Source organism: Callospermophilus lateralis, chromosome 1 (genome assembly GCF_048772815.1).
Source record: "Callospermophilus lateralis isolate mCalLat2 chromosome 1, mCalLat2.hap1, whole genome shotgun sequence".
In the NCBI taxonomy this organism is placed as follows: domain Eukaryota; kingdom Metazoa; phylum Chordata; class Mammalia; order Rodentia; family Sciuridae; genus Callospermophilus; species Callospermophilus lateralis.
The window spans coordinates 26,799,258-26,821,842 of NC_135305.1; the positions used below are offsets into that span (position 1 = coordinate 26,799,258).

General features: G+C 35.5%; 2 protein-coding genes across 2 annotated transcripts in view; one reads left to right on the top strand and one right to left on the bottom strand.

Annotated features, from left to right (window-relative positions):
- Positions 1-22,585, top strand: part of Znf804b (zinc finger protein 804B) — a 470,782-nt gene that overhangs the window by 10,318 nt on the left and 437,879 nt on the right. The window lies entirely within an intron of this gene.
- Tex47 (testis expressed 47) lies at positions 21,433-22,197 on the bottom strand. Its single transcript, XM_076872634.2, has one exon. The coding sequence runs from the start codon at positions 22,195-22,197 to the stop codon at positions 21,433-21,435; it is 765 nt and encodes a 254-aa protein (XP_076728749.1).

The following is a 22,585-nucleotide window of genomic DNA, read 5'->3' on the forward strand; positions in this document are numbered from 1 at the left end:
TACAAATACAATCCCCTTACAATGTGGTAACATTTGCTGTGGTAGGGGACTCTCTGCTTCTCCAGATGACTTTAGGTTTCTGTGAGTACTGCATTAATGCAGGTCTGCTTTTGCTTCTACGCAAGTGTCTCTGTTTCTTTCTCCTTTTACTCCCTGATTCTCTGTGTGTCCTTGTGAGGCAAGAGAGTAGGGAAGCAAGAAGAGCTCCTCTTCAACATGACATCCCTTTAAACATTCACAGACAGCTGACAATTCTCATTGTTGAGTCCTGTAAAGGACTGAAACACTTGTGAGAACAAAGACCATCCTGTGCCAGGTACAGCACTTGGCATTATTTTCTTGTATACAAATTAAAATTTCTGCCACTCAGAAAGCTTTTTATAATGTTTATTATAATACAAGACTTGAAATATAAAACTCATGGTTCCTATATTCTTGATAAACCCAGCAAAACATGATGATACACTTAGATACTGTTCACATTTGTGAATACTGTCTACTTTTCCCTGATGTTCCTGATTTGCACCATCTATATTCTGTTTCTAGAAGGTAAACGTAAGAACATGAAAATTAGACCATTTCAAAGGCATATTTTAGGCTGTCCTTTTTAGTTTATTTAGTCTTTGACTTATATATTTGCAAATTCCTAATGGGAAAAACATTACTTTTAAGTAAAAGTAATAAGATAGTTGAAGTGATAATTTTTCAAAGTTCCTCAAATTTCCTATCCTGGATATGCTTGTATCTACATTGAAGGTATTTTAACTTTTGTATTGAAGAATGTCACAAGATGGAAATTGTCACAAATCACAGGTGTACTGACTTTTTAATGCCCCAGATATACCTATAAAAGATGATAGGTCTCTAAAAGCCTCCGGAGCCTCTTGAGCTACCACCACCCTACCACCACCCTACCCCAAAGGCAACCACCATCCTGACATGATAGATTATAAACTGCCTTGTTAAAAATTATTAAAATGAGTTTCAGTAAGGAACACATATATTTGCAGCTTGACTGAGAACAAGCTATTAAATAAAATCTCTCCATTTTGGGTGGGGATAAGTAACTGGACAGTGTTTCAGCTGCTTCACGTTGACTGAAGGAGACTTGTCAAGTCTTTGAAACACATGAACAGGAGAATACTGATTAGGTAAAAATGTTAACATATTATATCCAGGGTGATACCTGTAAAGCATTTCATTATCTTTTACTTAATATTACATGTTGAAATGTAAAGGTCTGACCATCATGTAAATTTAAAAATTTCTTGGGAATAGGAATGGCTCTGGCAAGTTTTCATTATTTGAGAGGAGATGTGAATTATATATTTAGTGGCAAGATAACAATATGTGATTAAAAGAAAGAAACCTCTAGCTTGGACTTCTCACAAAAATGAAATTTATGTGCAAATGATATGTAAACATTATTAGAAAAGTTGTTATAATTTCACAAGCATGCATGAGGATAAAATAGAACTTTTGTTACTATGGGAACAGGATTATTGCCAAGATTATGAGGACCAAATAATGCTTATATTAATCACTTTTAATTTAAATGAATTTATATATATTTAAAGAACTCATGTATGCTATGCTTTGAAACTGTCTTGTCTCCTCAAAACCTCAGGTGAAATTTGATTACTGTTGTAGCAGAGGTGGGAAGTGGGGTTTGTGAGAGTGATGATGTTGTTGAGGGATTCATGATTTTCTCAACATAGTGATTCTTCTTCTTATGGGACTGGCTTAGTTAGCTGAATAATGGATTGTTATAAGCAAGGCCACCCATTGTGTTTTGCTTCTTCCACTTATGTCTTCTTTCCTTTCTGCTTTCTGCCATGGGTTGAGGCAGTACAAGGCCCTTAACAAAAGCCAACAAGATACTGGCACGATGCTTTTATACTTCTAGCCTCCAGAACTGTGAGCCAAAATAAACCTCTCTTCTTTATGGATTGTTCATTCTCAGATATTTTGTTGTAGCAATAGAAAATGGACTAAGACATTGTATCAAATTAGTGCTCCTCTTTCTATATCCATATACTACATACTATGAGTTCAAGAGATCTATATGATATTGCTGGGTGAATTCTTGGTGGCAATCACTGATGATTTGCTTTCTTATTATCACAGAAGGAAGATTTGTGAAATTATCTTATAAAGGGAAAGTAATAGAAAGTAATAAAGCTTTACTATGTGTTCCTTCTGATAGTGGGTCATTATGCTGTGAATTTCTTTTTTATTTTTAAATCACACTCTATTCCATTGTCTGTGATCATCAGGATGCGTTGTGCACCTCAAAATTGATAGAGCAAACCAGTTCTCCACAGGGATCAGAGCAAGTGAAAAAGCCTAGGTGGACAGAAATGATAATTGGTATAAAAATATTCATAGTTAGTGATATTGGATAGATTTGTATTGTATAAGAGTATCACTTAATCTGAAGGTCTTAACATTAAATGGAATGCACAGTACCTGGAATGCAACATGTAGTCTGACTATGTGACAAAAATTCAATAGATCATTTAAAATTATTCAGCAAGTCCTGAATATAAGGCCAGCCCTAGGATTTCACTTCTGCTCTTAATAAGTGCTGTGCTTGGTGAGGGATGGAAAGAACTGCCACGTGTACATTTCTTACTGCCCTGTTTGTAAACAACTCAATAATGCTTGAGTAGTGTTTTACAACTTTTTGAAAAGGGCCACAATAACTTTTGCTCAAAGGAAATCCAAGGAACCTAGCAAAATAGACATAGGCAAAACTACTTTGTTTTAAGGTGGGAAGAAGGTCTTGAATGATGAAAGGCCCTTCCCGTTTTTAAATCGTGTCTATGCAGAGAAGGTGCATTTGGTACAAGCTCTGGAGGCTCTGATTTGAAGACTGAGCAGGTCAGCTATGAGAGGTAAGCATCTGCTTATTCCAAAACGTAGTTAAAATGCATACATCTTACCTGGAGTAGCTTAAATAGCTCTCTCATAACACTGCCTGTTAATTCTGTCATTAAGCATGGATTATATATGTTTTATTCCATGCAGTTTTTGTAAAAATTGTTAAGATGACCTTGGGAGCTCAACTGTGAGCAACACCTAAGAGAATAAGCTTGAGAAAGTACAAATTTTACCCTGTTAAAAGTGCCTAAAGTAGAAGGGAGGCCCACTTTAAACTGTGTCCATGGGATTAGCCAGCCTGTGGGACAGAAATCTGCATATGGTAGGTTGCCCTAGGGGGCAATCAAAGATTCTAGTATTGAAGCATAAGAAAATTTCAACTGAAGAGTCAAAAGTGAGAGTCAGTCAATTATATAGTTAACTATTTGCTAAGGGTCTACTATGGGCCATGGCTTGCTGGTCATGTAACAAAACTTAAGGTTAAATCACATTGTGTGAAGAGAAATTCCTCATAAGCCAATCCTGGGCAGTAGTAATAAATACCTAATAATACCTACAGGCTTTGATAAGTGATCAAACTCCTCCTTTTGGGGGGGGTGGAGATAGGGGAAAGGAAGTGGGAAATAGATGAACTACACAAGCTGTTCCTGTTGTAGTAATTCCATGGTGCTGAGCACTTAGGGCTGAGTCTAAAATTAATTCAGATCAAGACAGTTCTAAACTTTTATATGTAGGCTTTTCACTTTTGTCCTTTTGGTTATATCCTTATATGGATTTTTTAGAATTCCGTTTTGAAACTTCAGTTGTTTGCATGAGACTGAAGAATGACAGCGGTTGAGAGCAAAGTTTCGGTGATCCTCTTGGTCTGGCAGTGCACTGCAGCCTTCAGGCCAGCACCAAAAGTGTAATCAGCTGGGAACGGAGGGGTTATTATAGATATTGAACCTAGAAAAGAGACTGTATTAGTACATTTGACTGGGTTTCATGTCTCCTTGTGTCCCCCATTCCTTAGGGGTCTATTGGAGGCAGGGACAATTGCCTTGACAATTGACAATTTTCAGATTCAGAGAAAATCCTTTCTCTACTTTGTGGAGAATATTCCATTCCTAGTCATTGATACCAGGCATTTCGATTTATATTTCAAAACATAATATGTATATTTGCATTTAGTAGCAAATATATAACTTGCTAATTATTTACACTTTATCTTGCTAGTTACTTACTTTTCTGTGTGAATAAAGGATTTGGAAAAGATTCTTCTCTTAACCTAGCATCTTAGCTGTGTTTCATCCCTGAAGGAGATGGAATGAGACCATTGAAAGTAGTAACGAGAGTATTGGATAGGGCACTGAAGATGATTTTTAATTTACAATTCTGCTTTGGCGGCTGCTTTGGGCCCTCTAGGGTGTGCAGACCATGAAGACGGTGGCCCTTAAGATGAGGACTTTGCTGGCTGGAAGAGCTCTGGGCTTCCCTGCTTGGAAGATACACACTTGTCACCCCAGGCTCCCAGTGGAAAGTTCTCTAGGCACAATGGCTCTTCTTCAAAGCTGGTAGAATTCAGATCTTAAGTTCACAAACACTTTTGGGGACCTTACTAACACATACTTGGCATTGTGCCAGTTGCTGGTGATACTGAAGCCAGCACAACAGACACAGTAGGTGTCTGCAGACAGGGAATGAAGATAGGTGATAAGCAGGTTTTTACTTCATAGCACTCGGGAGATAGAGAAGGGTGATCCCAGCTAGTCCTAGAATTATAGAAAACTTCCCAGAGTAAAAGATCGCTCATCTGAGACATGAAAAATGAGGAGGAGTTACTGTGGTACAGACCCCTAAGGCAGGATTCAAGAATGAATGTCAGGCCTGGGATGGGCTGAGGGGCTACAAGCCAAGGCAGGACTGGAGACCAGTTAGCATCCTTTTAAACACAGCCATGCAGGACCCTGTAGGCCATGTAACAAGGACATAAGTAAATCACCTATGTGTAGAGACATATGGCTTTAAATCTCACTATAGAACTAAACTCTTATCCCTGTGTTGTTCTGCTGTTAGATCTTCTAGTTATTTCCTGTCAATTGTGCCAAATGAGATAGGTAATCATGACTTTTATGTTATTACAAAAAAATCAGAAATAATTTACGAACAAGAAAATAAGAGTTCCAAATTTAAATCATCATTAATCTAATTTATTCACTTATACAGTAAGTTCATGAGACATAGTTTCTTATAAGGAATGGGGAACTGAAAATCAACTTTTTTTTTTAATGGTGCTGGGGATTAAACCCAGGGCCTTGTCATTGCAAAGCAAGCAGTCTACAAACTGAGCTATATCACCAGCCCCTTAAAATTAACTTTATAGAGCGATATACAGCTACATTTTAATCTCATGGGACCACCATCATAGTAAAATTAATTGAAATGTTATTGAGCAGTACATGACTGTATTTTACCTTATTTTGAATATTTACCCTTACCCCACCCTTCTAGTTTTAAAGTAAGAACATGAAACTTTTCCCTTCTTGTAGTAAGTATACAGAAGTGCTGAAAAGTATTGATTTCAAAGTTGGATTGAACTGATCGGCTCTCCCATGTCAGCTTTAACCAACTGTGTGATGGCTGTACCATGATGAGCCTCACGTTTTACACTTGTGGTCATTCCTATCTATAGGGCCATTGTACACAGTGAGTGAGCTAATGAATGTTAAAGTTTTAGTTCAGTATTTGGTACATAGTAAGTGTACAATGAAATGTAGCCAATGGTTACTTCTATCATTTTGACATGTTCTTCCAAAACCAGGTTTCCATAACCCCTTAAAATGTTCTCAGCACTGACTTGGAACTTAACACTTTGATATCAGTGGTAGACATCTTTGCTCATCTGGATGGCCCTATAAGACTGATCTGTACTGTAGTATTTTCTTGGGAAGAGAAGCACTGGCATAGGGGCCAGTTAGCATTCTGTTTAACACAACTGTTAGAAATAGCAGCCCATGTTTTCACAACTTCATAATAAAAATGCTCAGTGTGCCCTACTTTCCTAATACAGCCTTAATTCAAGGTGATGATACATTTGAAGTGGCTTTTCTATTTTTCTTGGTGTTTTTATCAGAGCAAATTTAGTGAAGTAGACAACTTGTTTTTATGAGTTAGCTGCCATGAGGAAGGATCCCCTCCCCTTTCTATATGGAAAGATATTTACTCTAAAACTACTATTTCTATGATGGTAGGTATCCAAAGCTCATTACTGTGCCTAAATGTTTTCTACTGCCTTTGGAAATTTTAAACAACAATCAGTGCCCCATTCACTGTCTTTCTGCAACAAAAACCTATTTTGCCAGTAAATTATTTGAAATGAAGAAATATTATATGACTAAGGACTGTATATGTTATACATATGTATGTTCACACAATGAGCAAACATTAAAATTGATGTGCAGATATAAGCTTTTATATACATACCTTCTGTTCTCAGCCCATAGGAATGTATTCAATCAATGTATATCATCTGCCACTTCATGTTACAAAAGCATTTGTATCAGTGTCTAGTTAGATAACAGAAACCATTCTCAGGCTTTCAAATGGAGGGAAGGAATACAATTACAAATGTATTGAAAAGCCCGAGGGAGAGAAAAGGGAAGGTGTTATTACCCAGAGATTAGTAACCACTGGGAAGTCACTACCACTGCCAGGACTGGGGGAAGGAAGGGAAAAGTGGTGTTGAATGGACCCTGCAAACCTGCACTCTCAGGTTGGTGGTAGTGGTGGTACTGTGGCTTCTGAAACCATCTCACCACTGTCCTGCAGGCATACAAGAACTCACAGTCCCTGAAGGAGCTCATGATCACACTGCCCAAGCTCTTGGTACCTACCATTGCCAGCTGTAGCCACAATTGTGCAGCTATTGCAAAGTCACCACTTGCCCTGGTACTGCTGCTAGCCACCACCAGAACTTGTGACTACTTATATGCTAAGGCAGCTGCAGTCACCTGCCTTTTTTGCCTATTTCCTAATTTCCACCTCTCCCACAACCCAACAAGAGATTTCTATTGGCAAACCTAACCAGAAACCAGGGGCTTTCTGGGATATATGCACTTTTCAGGCTTCCAGTCAGTAGTTTATGGGATTCCAATTCCACAGGAGAGGAAGGATGAGGATAGAAATAATCACCAGCAAATACCCAGGGCTGCATTTATAATTTGTACTATAAGATTGCAGAGACTAAGAGGGAGTGGCAGTAATTAATGATGGAAATCATTTTCTGTTATATGTACTGTATATGTGTGTTTGTATGTTGTATACTTATAAATGTCTCTGTCTATAGAAATCTGACCAGTGGGTATAAATGTGTATGTTTAACCCAGACTCCTCTTATTAGTTTTATATTGCTACTGTAACAAATGAGCACAATCTTAATGACTTAAAATAAGACAAATTTATTATTTTCACTTCTACAGGCCAGAAGACCTACAGAGGTCTCACTGTACTAGAGTCAAGGTATAGGCAGAGCTACTTTTCTTTCTGTAGGCTTTCTTTTCTTTTCCCAGCTTTTAGAAATTGCCTACATTCCTTGGCTATTGGTTACCTGTCTTGAGTTTCAGAAGCTGCAACATCTCCTTATACTGCCATCTCTGTGATTCTCTGTAGCTAAGAAAAAAAAAATCTTCGCTTTAAAGGATATATGGTATATTGAACCCACCTGGATAGTCCTAGATTCCTTCCCCTTTTCATGATACTTAGTGTTACAACTACAAAGTTCTTCTAAACATTTAAGACAGAATTTATAGGTTCTGAGAATTAGATCTTGGACATCTATGAAGGCCTTTATTCTGCTTACCCTATTTCAGAATTTTAAATTCATACATATGTGAAGTTATTCACTGTTATTATTTTCCATAGACATTTCATACACGATTTCCAAAACTAAATTACTGTTCCATCTGGTTGGGGACATTGTCTTCATACAGTAACCTAAGACTGAATCTTAAAAATGTTCTGTATTCCCTTGACAGAGTAGTAAATCTACTAGAATTTATTTTTAAACATTTTCTTAATCTTTCCTTGCCATGTGCCTCTCCTTCCACTCAGACCTCCTGCCAAGGAGTGCAGGCATCTTCCTGAAAAGAAAGTATTTTTTGATTAACGGTGTTTGGCATTGCTGCTAGCCAGTGCAGCTACTGATGTGTGTGAGGAACTCATGTTTTCAGCCCAATGTAATTTAGAGTATAGCATGGAAAGTGCATATTAAACAAATGCAAGTGTGATACATGTCCATTTATGATCTGTTTTACAACGTATCCCTGGTTCAGTTTTCAAAAATCAGAGTTTAAAATTTTGGAATATTCTAGAGACAGGGAAAGTTGGCTGATTAATTGCAACCAAAGTGCATACTTTCTGCATATGTCACCTTTTCTTGAGTCTGGAATATCAAGGTGGAAAATAAGACTATTAAGTTACATGACAAATGTAATAAAATCAAACTAGAATGTTCTTTAGCACTCACTTCCATCAGATGCTATCTAAATGGGATTAAAGCACAGATTTTAGGTATGTACACCAGACTTAAGGCATCAGAACACCTGTGTTGGGGCCTGGGATGTGCATTTTAAGCAAGCATCCCATAAGTTTGTTGTGCACATTAAATTATGAAATTGTTGGACAATGTCAACTCATCAATACTCCAACTTTATAACACTGAGGCCTGAGGTTAAGGAAGGATTTATGTCTTGCTTGCCTCTATCCTCTCCTTTTTAAATTAGGAAACTGGTGAATATTCTCTGTAAAGCTCCCCAGCACCCAGTTCCTAGTCAGGTCAACAAATAGAAAGCATTCACTTCATTCTAGACAAACTGTACCAATACTAGCCTTTCATAGGCAGCTTAGTAGACTCTCAGTACAGCTGTTCATGTGGTTATTCATGCATTCATTCAATCTTAGTTGGTTAGACCACTCACAATATACAGTAAAATTTGTGCATTTATACATAAGGCAAAATTAAAGACAAAAATCTGGAGCAATATTTATATCTATAGCAGTTAATGTTAATATGTTGTTAAAATCAACTAATGTTCAGACTTTCTTCAGTAAGAAAACAATGGTAAAGACTTCTTATTAGCAATTGAACAAACTATAAAGACACATTCTGAGAATTCAAATACACTAAAAATTCATAACAGGTCAAAGATGAAGTAAACACTTTCAATAATTTTATTTCACATAAAACACAAATAATGTTATAATTTGAAAATCCCAAATGATCTCTTTTCATAAGAAGAAATAAAAATGTACCTTCTGCTTCCCTTTTCATAATGTACTTTTTAAAAATTTTGCCACATTGCTAATTCTACTCAGAGGTATGAATATTAAAAATCAATTTATGTATTTCAAGGTGACAAGGCACAGTGGCATTACTATCTCATTCTTTTAAGTACATATAATTAAGCAACCAATTTCTTGTTAGAAACATAATGGAAACAAAAACCCATAAAAACCAACATAAGTCCATTTTAATCTTAGAATTTGAGTTATTTAAAAAAATAATAAAAATTTCTTCACAAGTATGTTAAGTCATTTAATTACAATGGTGGAGTAATTTTCTAACATTCACATTATTGAAGAGTATAAAGTATAAGTAGGGCATTCATAATGCATACGAGTAAAAGTTAATTAACTTATCAGGGTCCAGTTGTCTAAATTGGTATTTAGGCATTTATCAAAGGGTAGCTCAGATTCTTCCAGAGGATATTAAGCACAGCAGCAAAAGCTTGCTTAAGAACTAACCCTGTGCTTTATCCTGCTGGAGGTACTCTAGAATATGTTCAGACTCCTGGATAATGGTTGCTACAGAAGGAGGACATATCCATAGCTTGACTAATTGGCCTGACATTCCTAAAGTCTCCCTGGGCTGCTGGTCAGAATTCAAAACATCTTATGCTCTTATTACAAAGTTTATTGTCATAACTGCATTTCGGAAAGCATGAACCTATAAATCACACTCCAAACTCAGTTTAATTAAAAAAAAACTTTATGAAATTGCTGGTTATTTTCATTTATGATTTATCTCATTTAATATTCGAGTGCACATTCAATTTACAGGTGACAAAATTGAGGCTTAAAGGTTAAACAACGTTTTCAAGGTTAACCAGCAGAAAATCTGCACTATGAACATGAATTTTTAAATGTGAAACCTAGAATTGTACTATATGTGGGAAGGTTGCTTTAAGAAATGTTAGTCTGCTTAGCCCTCACTTGCTTCAAGAGAAAAAGAAAACACAAACAAAAGACTCCACAACTCCTAAGTGAACAAGAATTAATTGGAAAGATTCAAGGGTAGAAAATGCTACCAGGCCTCAGTCAAGGATAGAAAATCAAGAGCTGAGGTGACTCTGTTCCTCTGTCATTCTCAGATATGTCAGTCTCTGCTTCTTACGTTAGCTTCATAATTTGCCACCTTTCAAGTGGGATTTCTCTGCTCCTGGTAAATAATAACTATCCTGGAGCAGGAGGAGAAAAAGGGGGGCTGGGTGAGGGAAAAAGTGAGGTCACAGTCTCTGTGGCCTACAGGCCTACACAGGGAGCTGTGGAAAGACACACCTGAGAAAGGTTCATGGGCAGCTTCTCTCAGAGTGGCCTCAGAATAGAGGTGGGGAGCTCATCATTCATTGGTAGAGAAATGGTCTGCATTATTTAATACAAAGCCTTTCTTGTACTGTACTGTCAAGCTTTGATAGTTAAATCCCTGGTTCTCCCACTTGACTGAGAGCAGTTTTATGCATCTTAATTAGTTTCTTTATGTGGGGTTAAGATTGTTACACACACACACATAAGTTCATGCATGCGCTATATACTCTAACATCTTTATCTCTACTCATCTATAATTATATTATAAATATGCACATGTGATTTTATTCATGCAAGCATTTTATTCCAGTTAATCAACTGGATGGAAGTCATCTGCATCAGGAGATATTTTGGTGTCAACAGTTTTATTGTCATTTGTTAACTAATTATTTGTGCTTATATACCTATCATTTGGTTAATAGCAGCAAGAACAATCAGGTATTAGGTATTACCAGAGATAAACAAAAAGGTGCTTCTGCTATCAGAATGTGCCTACCCGTAACCTGTGGGTTTCCAGGCCTTCTGCAATCGCACAGTACCCTGAGTAAATCTCTTTAGCATCAAGCACAAGTGAGAGCTCCTCCAAAGAATTATCCCACAAATTCAGTTTGGGCACAAGAAAACTCTCAGGGGAAAACATGGTATGCATTTCAAATCAATACTAAATAAAGTCCTAAACACTTTTTCAGTTACAGAAACATTTGCTGTTATAATAAACCCCAAAGTGCAAATGTCAAATTGATAATTACCTCCCTTTTAAGTGATAAAAAGAATACAGGAACTGCAGAAATAATCTATAAAAACAATATTGAATATATTGTTTGATATGTATGGGTTATATTTTGGTTTAAAAATCAAGATAAGAATATTTTTTTCCTCTCATAACTCATTACTCAGTTTCCCCATTCCTAAAAGTTCTGCCCAATAACTATATGGCTTATGTACCAGCTTTTAAAAACTTCAAGTGCGTGCATGTGTGTGTGTGTGTGTGTGTGTGTGCGCACGCGCACACGCTTGTGTATGTTCTGTGAGACAGTGGAGAATAATAATAGATTTTTGAAAAAAATTTTACACCAAGAATAAGACAGTAGAAGTGTAGTTCTGATTCACCAGAGAGAATAAGAAAGATGTGAGTTCTGTCCTACTCTTACCTCCTATCAGTTAGTTCTGTGATTTTGGAAAAGTTCTCTGCTTGCTTCACTATCCTCACTGGGGTATTAGGCTGAAATGGCAATGTCTACAGCTCCTCTAGTTCTAATATTTGTTTGCTCTCTTAATATGTATTATGTTAGAAAATATCCATTTTACTTAACAAAGGGAAAATTTTAAAAGAAGATGCTGATAATTGTTGAATGAGGGTGGTGGGAAAATGGAGTCCTCATACAATTCTCTTTACTTTTGTTAATGAACAATTTAGAGACAAATAATTGTTTTATGTTAGTTTATTTTAAGGAGTTACCTTAATATAAGAGGCAATATAAACAATACAATGTACTAAGTAGCACAAATACAGAAGTTGGAGAACTTAACAAGTTCCCTTGAGTCATTTCAGTTGAAATAGCTTATCATTTTGTTATAAATGCCATATAGGATGCACTGATAGCTGAGTTTAATGAACATACATTGCAGAGATAAATGGTTCATGAATTCACCATCATTTTGGATTGTGTGTTATTGCTCTCCGAAGTCATTAGTTTGGAAAATTGAGATTTGATTGTAATTTGCAGTTTGCTAGCAAGCCCTGACTGGGCAAAAAAGGAAGTGACCTGTATAAGGGCCAAATTTCACAGCAAAATTTATGAATTCAATGTGATTGATCCATGAAGTATATAAAGCACTTGACATGATGTGCAATCAACTGTAACAGTTTGACCATGGAAATACCAATGGAATGATTCAAGACATATTCCAGAATTTCTGTCTGCAGAGCTGGATTTCTTCTAGTGCAATTATTTATCTAAACAAATGGTTATTGAGAAAACATTCCTTTCCAGAACTGTATACATAGTCAACAATCACTTGAAAGCCTTTAAAGTACAAGGCTTGAAACAGAGTTAGTGGTCATCTCTTTACTAATTTTTTCCCCCTCAGTACTGGGGATTGAACTCAGGGGTGCTTTTCCATTGAGCTACATCCTCATTCTTTTTTGGTTTTCATTTTGAACAGGATCTTACTAAGTTGCTTAGGGCCTTGCTAAATTTCTGAGACTGGCCTTGAACTTGCCATCTTCCTGTCTCAGCCTCCTGAGATGCTGGGGTTACAGGTTATGCACCACAATGTCTGGTAAAATTTTAGAATCTTAAAAGGTGTTTTTGTTTTTCCAAATCTACTCTGAAATTTCAATGCCAACAGCCATGCTATTGGAAATGTTGTCTGCTCTTCCATTTTCTCTTATCTTCGCTTGTCAATTTAGTGCATCCTGTTTCTGTCTCCACTACCTTGCATAGCTCTGCTCTTCTCAAGTCACCAATATTGTTCTTGTCATTAACCCTACTCGTCTGGTCTCGTTTTCCCTTGCCTTAGAGGCAGTGATTGCATCTTAGGGAAATCTATTCCTTTGTCTTCCCTGGCACCAACTCCATCTGCTTTCTCCTTGTTGTCTGAGCAATTTAAATTGAGTAATGCCTTCTTAGATTTCTTTCTAGCTCCCTCTTCTTCTGCTGTTGGCATTTCTCAGGGTTTTGAACTAGATTTTTCTGACTGCTCATTCTGTTTAGTTGTGCTGAGTGATAGCACTCACTACTCCTGAATTCCCAGTCACCATCTGTAAACTGATTTTCAAATCTTTATCTCTATGACAGGTCCATCTCCTAAGATCCAGGGCAATATATTGAACCTTCTATTAGGTAATTTCACATTGATGTTTCTGGGACATCTCAAATTCCACAGGTTCAAAATAGAAAATCTCATCTCATTATTCCCTGTACAACTTAAACAGCTGCTCTTGTAGGTCCCTACCACAGGGAGTGTACACCTTCAGGTTTTTAACTTTGACTCATTTGTGTTCTCCATACTGTATACTTTCAAATGCTAAGATATGTGACATATCTCTTTATTCTTTCTGTCCATTTCTTTCTACTGCTGCTGTCCTTATAAGGCATTATAACGACTATGCAGACTATGCATAGACTTCTATCATTTCTTTCCCTGTAAGAGCCTCTTATCCACTGTGCCTCTCCAGTCTAATTGCCTAGTTCCTGCCCAATCTCTTCTCCTCAATTGATAGTGGTTCTTCTATAATGTGTATTTAATCATGGTGTTCCTCTGATTTAAATAAAACTGTGTTACAATTTTCTTGGGATAAAGTCATAGTATTTATGCAGCTTTAAATGTCTGTAACTGTATAATCTGGCCCCATGCCTAGCTATCTGATCTCGTCTCTCATGATTACCCTGTATACTTCAGGTTGTGTCTTATTGAAATTTTTCTTTCAGTCTCACACAACATGATTCTTCCTGCCTTTGTGTTTTAGGATACTCTACTACTATCTCTTTCTTTCCTTAGAGGACTCCCCTGATCCCTGAAACTATGTAAAGTTAGGAAACAAACTACTACAACTTGTGTATCTGCTATGATAACTATAATGTTTGTTTAATTTCCTTTTGTGTATTTGGAGTAGAAGGAAAAGAAACTACGTGCTCTTTAAGGTAAAAATTATGCTTATTTTGCTTATGACTGCATGCAGCCATGCTTAGCAATGTACCTGACGGTTTTGCAGTCTATACTTTTTGAGTGACTAAAGACAGAGTAACTTCAAATGTCTGCCATGTTCTCCTGGCACCAGTTAATAAAAGTGGTAGGCAACCCGTTACAATATAGTACCAAAACCCACTTTTTTCATTTACATTTTCATTGCAAATGGAAAAAAATAACATACCAATGGATTTGGGAAGTGCAAATGAAGGCTTTCATGTGCTTGTCTGTTCCATGTTCCCTAACACATGGATTTTGAATATACTAGTGGGGATGGAACCCAGGGGTGCTTATTACCACTGAGTTACAACCTCAGCTCTTGGAATTTTTCATTTTTGAGACAGAGTCTCACTAAGTTTCTGAAGTTGTCCTTGAACTTGTGATCCTACTGCCATAGCCTCCCAAATCTCTGGGGTTACATGTGTGTAACTTGGATAATAAACAGTTCTTTTTAAATGAAAGTTTGGAGTGACTTTGACTAAAGGAAGCCACTAGACTCAATAAGCAATACTGATTTCATTTCTTGTCCCACTAAATGCAGATATGATTATGGGGGAGATGTGGTAGTCGATATATCACACTCAGAATAATCTTTGGGACAATTTTTCCTTTAGATTAACTTGTTTCAACTTATCAAATTCCTTTACTAGAAGTTGTTTTCTTATATATTAGCACCTAGACATTTCCACAAAGAATGAGATTTTATATATGTGATCTGTCCCTCATATAGTCATATTAATATTGGAAATAATATAATTTCAACTAATGACACGTTACAGTCGTATATGTAGGTATATAGAGAGGTATCACTAATGGAAATATCAAACAAAAATAGTTTCTATAAATTCAGTACTCCGTCTATGTTTCCTGCCTCACTTTCCTATATCAGGAATGGTACCATTTTATTGGATAAACAAGAGACATATTTGACATCTTTTGAGATATTTAATCTTTGCTTATTCACCTGCTTAATATCTCTCAAATTGGTACCCTTACACTAATTTTCATGCTCATTAATTTAGTTCAGACTCTGATCATCTTCTGTTAGAAGAGTTTTAACAACTTTCTAGGAATCAGTCAACACCAATATGTTCCTATTCTCCACTCATTAGCAAAACAAATCAGCTTATGCCCTTCATAATATCTTCAATGACTTCTCATTGACCTTCAAGAAAAGTGCTTCCTCCTTCATTAATTCAGACTAGGATTCTGATTTTTAATAGAACATCTCAGTCTTGTCCATGTCTATTAAAAATGTCTACCTGATTATCCAAATCTATATAGTATTTCCTTTCTGATGGTTTTGGCTAATGTTTGAGAGGCTTCACTGACTTTATGGTGTTCATAGATTCTGCAGTGTAGGTGAGCAGAGGCCCAAAAAGGAATAAATTATTTGTTCATATTATATATATATATATATATATATATTATGAAATATATATAAACCTAGAGTCTGAATTAATGACTAACCTACTCTATCATAGAGTACACCTATAGGCAATACTAATATCTTTCTCAAAAAAAAATTCATCCTCCTCATCTCTATTTAAGCAATATATATATATATATATATATATATATATATATATATATATATATACACACACACACACACACACACACACACACATATATATATATGTACATGTGCAGTTAGAAATAGAGCTAGTACATAACTAAGATCATTTGTCTTACATGTTAGGTTTTCATTTTGACTTTGGAGCAGAACTGTGGTCAAATAATGTTACTCACTACACAGAATAAACAGTGAAGAATCAAAGAATTAAAATATCCAAATATGTAGATTTCATCTTTTGTAAAGAAACCTTGTTTTTGATAGTCTGTATATATATTTCTTTGCTTCCAAAGATCCAAAGCATAGTTGAATGGGGAAGAGGGATTGAGTGAGAGAGATTCTATAGGTCATTACAGTACAGTCAATTTTAGTAACATATAAATATGTTTCAACACTTAGCAATTTATTCTGCCATAAATCAAGCCTTTACATTTACTATACTGTTTTTAAACATTGGATCAAGACTATTTAAAAAACATAAGGGAGGGTAGAGGGGGAAATATAGAAGTTTGGTGGATTAGACAAAAGGGAATGAAGGGAAGGGAGGGGTGATGGGAATAGAAAAGACAGTAGAACAAATCAAACATAACTTTTCTATGCTCAAATCTGAATACATGACCAGTGTAACTCCATATCATGTTCACAAGAATGAGATCAAAATTGTAATGGGTTGCACCCTGTGTATATATAATAGGTCAAAATACACCCTACTGTCATGTATATATAAAAACAACAAATAAAAATGGATCAATATTTAAAATCCAATCATATATGTGAACCGTATAATTTAAATAGTATCAAATTTATACGTACAATGACTTAGGAAAGATAGAAGGTAAATATTCATCTTATCAAATGGATGAATATTAGTCATATCAAACACCTATCTCAAAAGCAGGTAAGCATAATTATTAAAATAAGGATTTAAAAAATATAAAGAAAATGTCTTTAATATGAATAAAAATTCCTTTCAATGCTTGCTCACATACTGCAGCAGGAAAGAGTATTTTAATCTAATAAAGTGGGAATAAGTAACAGTACTTGGATTTTGGTTCAGTGAATAGTAATACATAAGTATAAAAGTTTAACAGAATCACTTGCACTGAGTATTCTTGGTATATTTCCAAATTAGAGTAGAAGTTATTATGTGGATAAAAAATTAGGAATTTTAGATATTGATAAGAACAAAATTTGTGGGAAAATTCTCACAGAATTTAGATGTGGAGATGGAAATTCTTGGTACTTCTTAGGAAGGCACTACATAAGACTAGAACAAAGATTGGTCCATGCAGTAACAAGGAAAACACTCAGCATTAAATGCAGACCCCTAACTATGACCAGAAAGCCCCACATCTTGTATCCTGGGCCACTCTTCGCAACTCTCCTCTTCATGGAAAAGAGCCACTCACTCTGGACTTCTTGCTGTCTTTCAAACACACCAGCTTACTCCTATCCCAAGGGTTTTGAATTTGCTGTTCCTTCAGAATGTTCTGACCTCTGCCATCCCATCTTGATGTGTATGGCACCTCTTCTCATTCTGTTCTCAGTTTGTAGACCACTTACTTCTTTTGAGAAGCCTTCCCTGACCAACAAACACAAATGATGTAAACAGGACCCTTAAGTCACTGTCAATGTTATGACTTTTATTTCCCCCACAACACATAAAATATATGAAATAAACTCCCCTATTTATTATAGTTCTTTTTTCTAGATGACATGCTCAGTGAAAACATAGAGCTTGTCTTATTATTCCATGGTGTCCAGGGACTAAACAGTGATGACAACAAAATATTTGTATGAAAAGTGTTAAATAAATGAAAATGTCAACAAGCATTTGAAATTAGTAGTTCTTAAGTAGTAGTTGAGGTCACAGCATGAACTGGATTGGGATAAAGAACAAATAACTACAGTGAGCAGGCACAGAAAAGAATATCTTGACAACACTATTATCTCCTTTTTTATCCTCTTTGGGGATAGAAACTGGTCCTTTAGACTGAAAATTACTGGTGAACCAATTAGTGAATATTCACATTGAGTTAAAAATGGATCTTTATTTTATTCTAACTTTATAACTACTTATAGTTAAATCAAATATAAGAATCCCCTTTTTGAAGTTTACAACTATATAGGAACGTACCAGAAAGAGTATTTGGATTGATCTAGAGTCCAACCATTGTAACAAATTACCAATAAAATAAATAATCAAATAAAAAGTATTGAATCTGGTCTTTCAAAAAGTGAGACAACAGAAAGGTATTAATGATTACTACTTTATAATTCAACTCAGCATTGGGTCAGTAAATACAAAAGTTTTTTCTTGGATATTAAAAAGAATCCATTATAGAATTAACAATTATAAAATAATGAGAAAAGTGAGTTGACAGAAATCATTTACTTTACTTAGTTTACTTGTAGAGGAACCAGAATTTGTGTAATTAATGCCGTGAAGGGAAACAAGAGCTAATGTTATAAACACTTGCTTTTTCTTTTGGCAAAATACCTTAATATCTTTAGGTCTCATATACTTTTATTTGTAGAACAAGGAGAGTAACAGGTATTTAAAAGGTGCTTTTTTAGTTCTACCTGAATTCTTTTAAAATCTCTGCACTGTGTTTATTAATATAAATGCTATGGGCAGGTAATCTGGAAATTTAAATAATTGACCACAAGGGGGAGAACTCTAATTCTACATTAAATCATTTAATACAATGAAATAATCTGAAAGTATCTTGCTGTGTAAAGTTGGTGCAAGGCTGTCCTATTTTTAGTTCCTCAGGGAATCTGGGGTACAGCACTGAAGAGATAGGTTTAATTTAATTGAAATGCAGTTTTATGTAACTAAAGTCACAAGAAAGTTACTGTATGTCAAAAGCTATTTGGATTAAGCAATAATTCTTCATGAAGAAATAGAAATGTTTCTTGTATTAATAAGGAGACAACAGTTTTTTAGAATTTAGCCTGGGAGAGTTTTTCTTTCAAATATTATTTCAGTTATTCTTCAAGAAATCTGTAACCTTCCTGAAACTCATTAGTCAACTCTAAAGCCAGCATACATCAACAGGGTAGTCTATTACACAGTATCTACAAAAAAATCAAAAGATTTAGGGTGGAGATGGCTACAAAGTTTGAATTTTCTATGTTCATGAACATATATGAATATATGTTATAGTTCATTGTTTTCTGAGTATTGAATACTGTATGTTCACAGTGTTATTTATTTTTATCTTTGGGTATAAGGAAAGTATAACTTTGATTGAGTTGAAAATTATGAATTTTCATCAGGTTTAATGATTTATATTTTGAGTATTTATCAAACTAAGTTATATTTGTATGGTCCAAATGTAAGATTTTGATTTTTATCAAATATACTCAAACCATATACAGCTAAATAAGTCTCCTTTACACATTATTATTGTAAGCTATATAAGTGTCTCAGTGAGACGCCTGCCACAGAAAACAATGTGTGCTTCCCCTTAGAGGCAGGATGTTATGATTTAGACTTAGAATGTTCCCCAAAGTCCCCAAAGACCAAAGGCTTGGTTGACAATGCAGGAAGTTTAGAGTAGGTCCTTCAGGGAATATTGAATCATGAGGGCGCTAACCTTAACATTGGATTAATCCATTTGATGGATAGTTGGGAGTTGGCAGAAACCGTAGGAGGTGGGGCCTACTTGGAGGAAGCAGGCCACTGAGGACATACCCTGGAAGGGTATGTTTTATGTCCAGTCCCTTCCAAATTCCCTTTATCTGCTTCTTAGCTTCCATTTGCTGAGAAACTTTCCTTTGCTACTTCCTTCCTTCATGATGCTCTACCTCAGCTAAGGTTCAAAGGAATGTAGTCAACCAACCATGGGCTGAAACCTCTGAAACTAGGAGCCACAATAAAACTTCCCTCCTTTAACTTGTTTATGTCAGGTATTTTGGTTACAGTGATGAAAGCTGACTAAAACCGTGTCACACTCTTTATTCAACGACAGTAGATCTTTCTTTGAGAGTGAGTGTGATATTTATAAACACACATATCTACAAATGAAAGATTGAATGTTAAAACTACTAATCAAGTTGGAGCATATATTAGTTGATGATTAAAACTGGATATAACTCAAATATTTAAGCTCTCTTTGGTTATAAACTTCTTTAATTCAGCTTCCATAAAAAAAATCACAAAATGATTTTGGCATGGGGTTATTACCGGGTTATATAGAAATCCTCCTAAAGTAACTATAATAAAGGGTAATTTTCATTTGAATAAATACCTAACTAATGGTGTTCATAAACTTGTAGTTTGTTCAGGACTCAGTGGGAAAAAGTCATTTCTAAGCCCACATAACATTAGCTGGGCTGACTTGAAATCTAAGATGAACTGGAAGACCAGAGTCTGAAATCACCCAAAGTCTACTCACATGTCCAGCGGGTAACACTGGCTATAGGATGGGCCCTAACTAGGAATGTCAATTGAAAACTGCTCACAGTATAGTGTTCAGGGTCTAGGAGCTAGTGAGCAAAGCAAAGGGCATGGCATTTTTATGACTCAGCCTTGAGGGTCATGTGGAATAACTCCTGAGGTACTCCATTGGCCAAGGAGATGAAAAAGACTACCAGATTTCAAGGGAAGGGATTTAGAAGTCACAGCAAAAAAGGAGATCGGAAGAATGTAAAGGTTACATTGTAAAGGGAACCTGTGGGATTGGATATGTTGGAGTATACAGTACCATGTACCTTAATTTCATATATATTAATCCAGAATTTTTATCCATAAACTATATTTTTATTCAGTTAACAAACTTTAGAAAATCTGCTTCCAAACAAAATTCACCCCATCAAAGAAATTCTATCTGATGCAACAAACATTTAATTCATTTCCTATAGAAATTGCTTCATAGGGAGTAAATTGAGAAGATATCTTACATGGAATCATTTAGAAATAAAGTTTTAAAGTGGGCAGGAATATATCATTATGTATATCGTGCCCTGCCCCAGTGCATGAAAATGTCATATAGAAAGAGGTGTGCTCAATAAATAATGTCACATGAAGGAATATAAAGCCATCTGATGATGTGTTTTCTAGACATTTCAAAAAAAAATATTGTGTTCTTTAGCCTTATAGTGATCCTAATATTATTGTTATACATGTAGGCCAGAATACGTGAACTTTGGAACTATTTTCAAATATTACATTTTGTTTTCAGAATGCAGGAATCATATAGTGAGTACTCTTCTTGCTTGTGCTGAGAAAGCCCTAATACTCCTACAGTAATAATCAAATCATATCATAATTAATTTTACACATTCTTGCCTCTAACTTTAGGTTGCAGGCAACTCAAGGGTTGGATTGTCCCCCTAAATATTCCATTGCCAGAGGATTGTACTTCTGCTACATGGTAAAGTCTGTTCACTAATTTTTGAGAGAATTAATGAGAATCTGAATTTATATTTAAAAAAAATTAGTTCCACAAAAGTGATGGAATTTGAGAACTATGAATAAAAAATACTGTATTTAACTTAATATCAGAACAAATACATTCTTATATTTAGCTCAACATATTACCTCTGTGTACACTGCAGTGTTTTTTAAAATAGAGAAGGAAAATTCTAGAAATATTTTCCCCTTTATTTAAAGTAGCACAACATCCTCAAGAGATCAAACCACATCATATCTCTCAGCTGTAGAAACGGGAAGGAGCAGGCCAGACCACCTCAGAATCCATGGTAACGTGAATAGGTTTATTATACATGTTCATGAATGTTTGTGGGTCCATAAATTGTTCACATTTCAACAGATACTTTATGATTTGTTCTGGAAGGAGTAGCTCAGGTGCAACTTGGTGCAAATTATCCCCTGGTCCCTTAGCACCCGCTTTCATAGCCTTAAAAAGGTGAAGTGCTAGTTTATGAGTCTGGGTGAGGAAATCTGTGATGACCTCATTTAAGGACTGTGACTGTGTCACATCATCAAGATACATAACTGGCACTTTGATGACTGAAACGTGCCATTGCATGAAGAATCTCGTTGGGATGTTATGAGAAATGACTATAATTTTCATGTTTTGGACAAAATACTCTGTTTCCTTTCTTTCATGGTCTAGATAATCTAAAAGAATCTGGTAGAGGGTATCACTGGAAGACTCAAGGATATGCAGAAGGGACGTGGGGTATATGAGCAATAATCCTGTCACTGCTTCTCCTAGGTGATGTTTCAAAATCGACTGAAATACTTGTTCATAGTATTCAGCAATTTCTTTTTTCTCCAGGTGTGCTTGTGTGTTGGCCACTAGAAACATCCTATGAAGGAGGAATTTCTTTAGCTGTAGTCTTTGTTTCTCTTCCAGAAGGTGCAAATAATTGCCGCGGGGTACTTGTGGCATTAGAGCTTGCAAGGGTAAAGTCCTTTTGCGGCCCTTCTGACTGTGGCCCAGGTTGGCCATGAAGAATTCTATTTATTCTTCTAGATGATCTCAGATTTTAGTTTATCACATCATCAGGAGATATCTTTAGTGATGAACTCTTACTTTTATTTCTTCTGACCAAAAAAAAAAAAAAAAAAAAAGAGTAATTGTTTTTCAAATGTTACTGAATAGAAAAATCCCTTCCCAGGGCTATCAATTAAGAATGTCTTTGAAATGAAAGAGAAAGTCAGGAGTCTTACACTTTAGAGATTGGTTTTAAGTTTGCAGTGAAATAGCTATTATAGATCCTAAGAAGAAAACTTTGCCAATGTAATGGTGACTACACATTGTTGTGTGTTTTCTTTTTGTCAATTAAAAAATGGTATATTTATTATTCTTCCAATTTATTTTATAAATTTAACAGTCT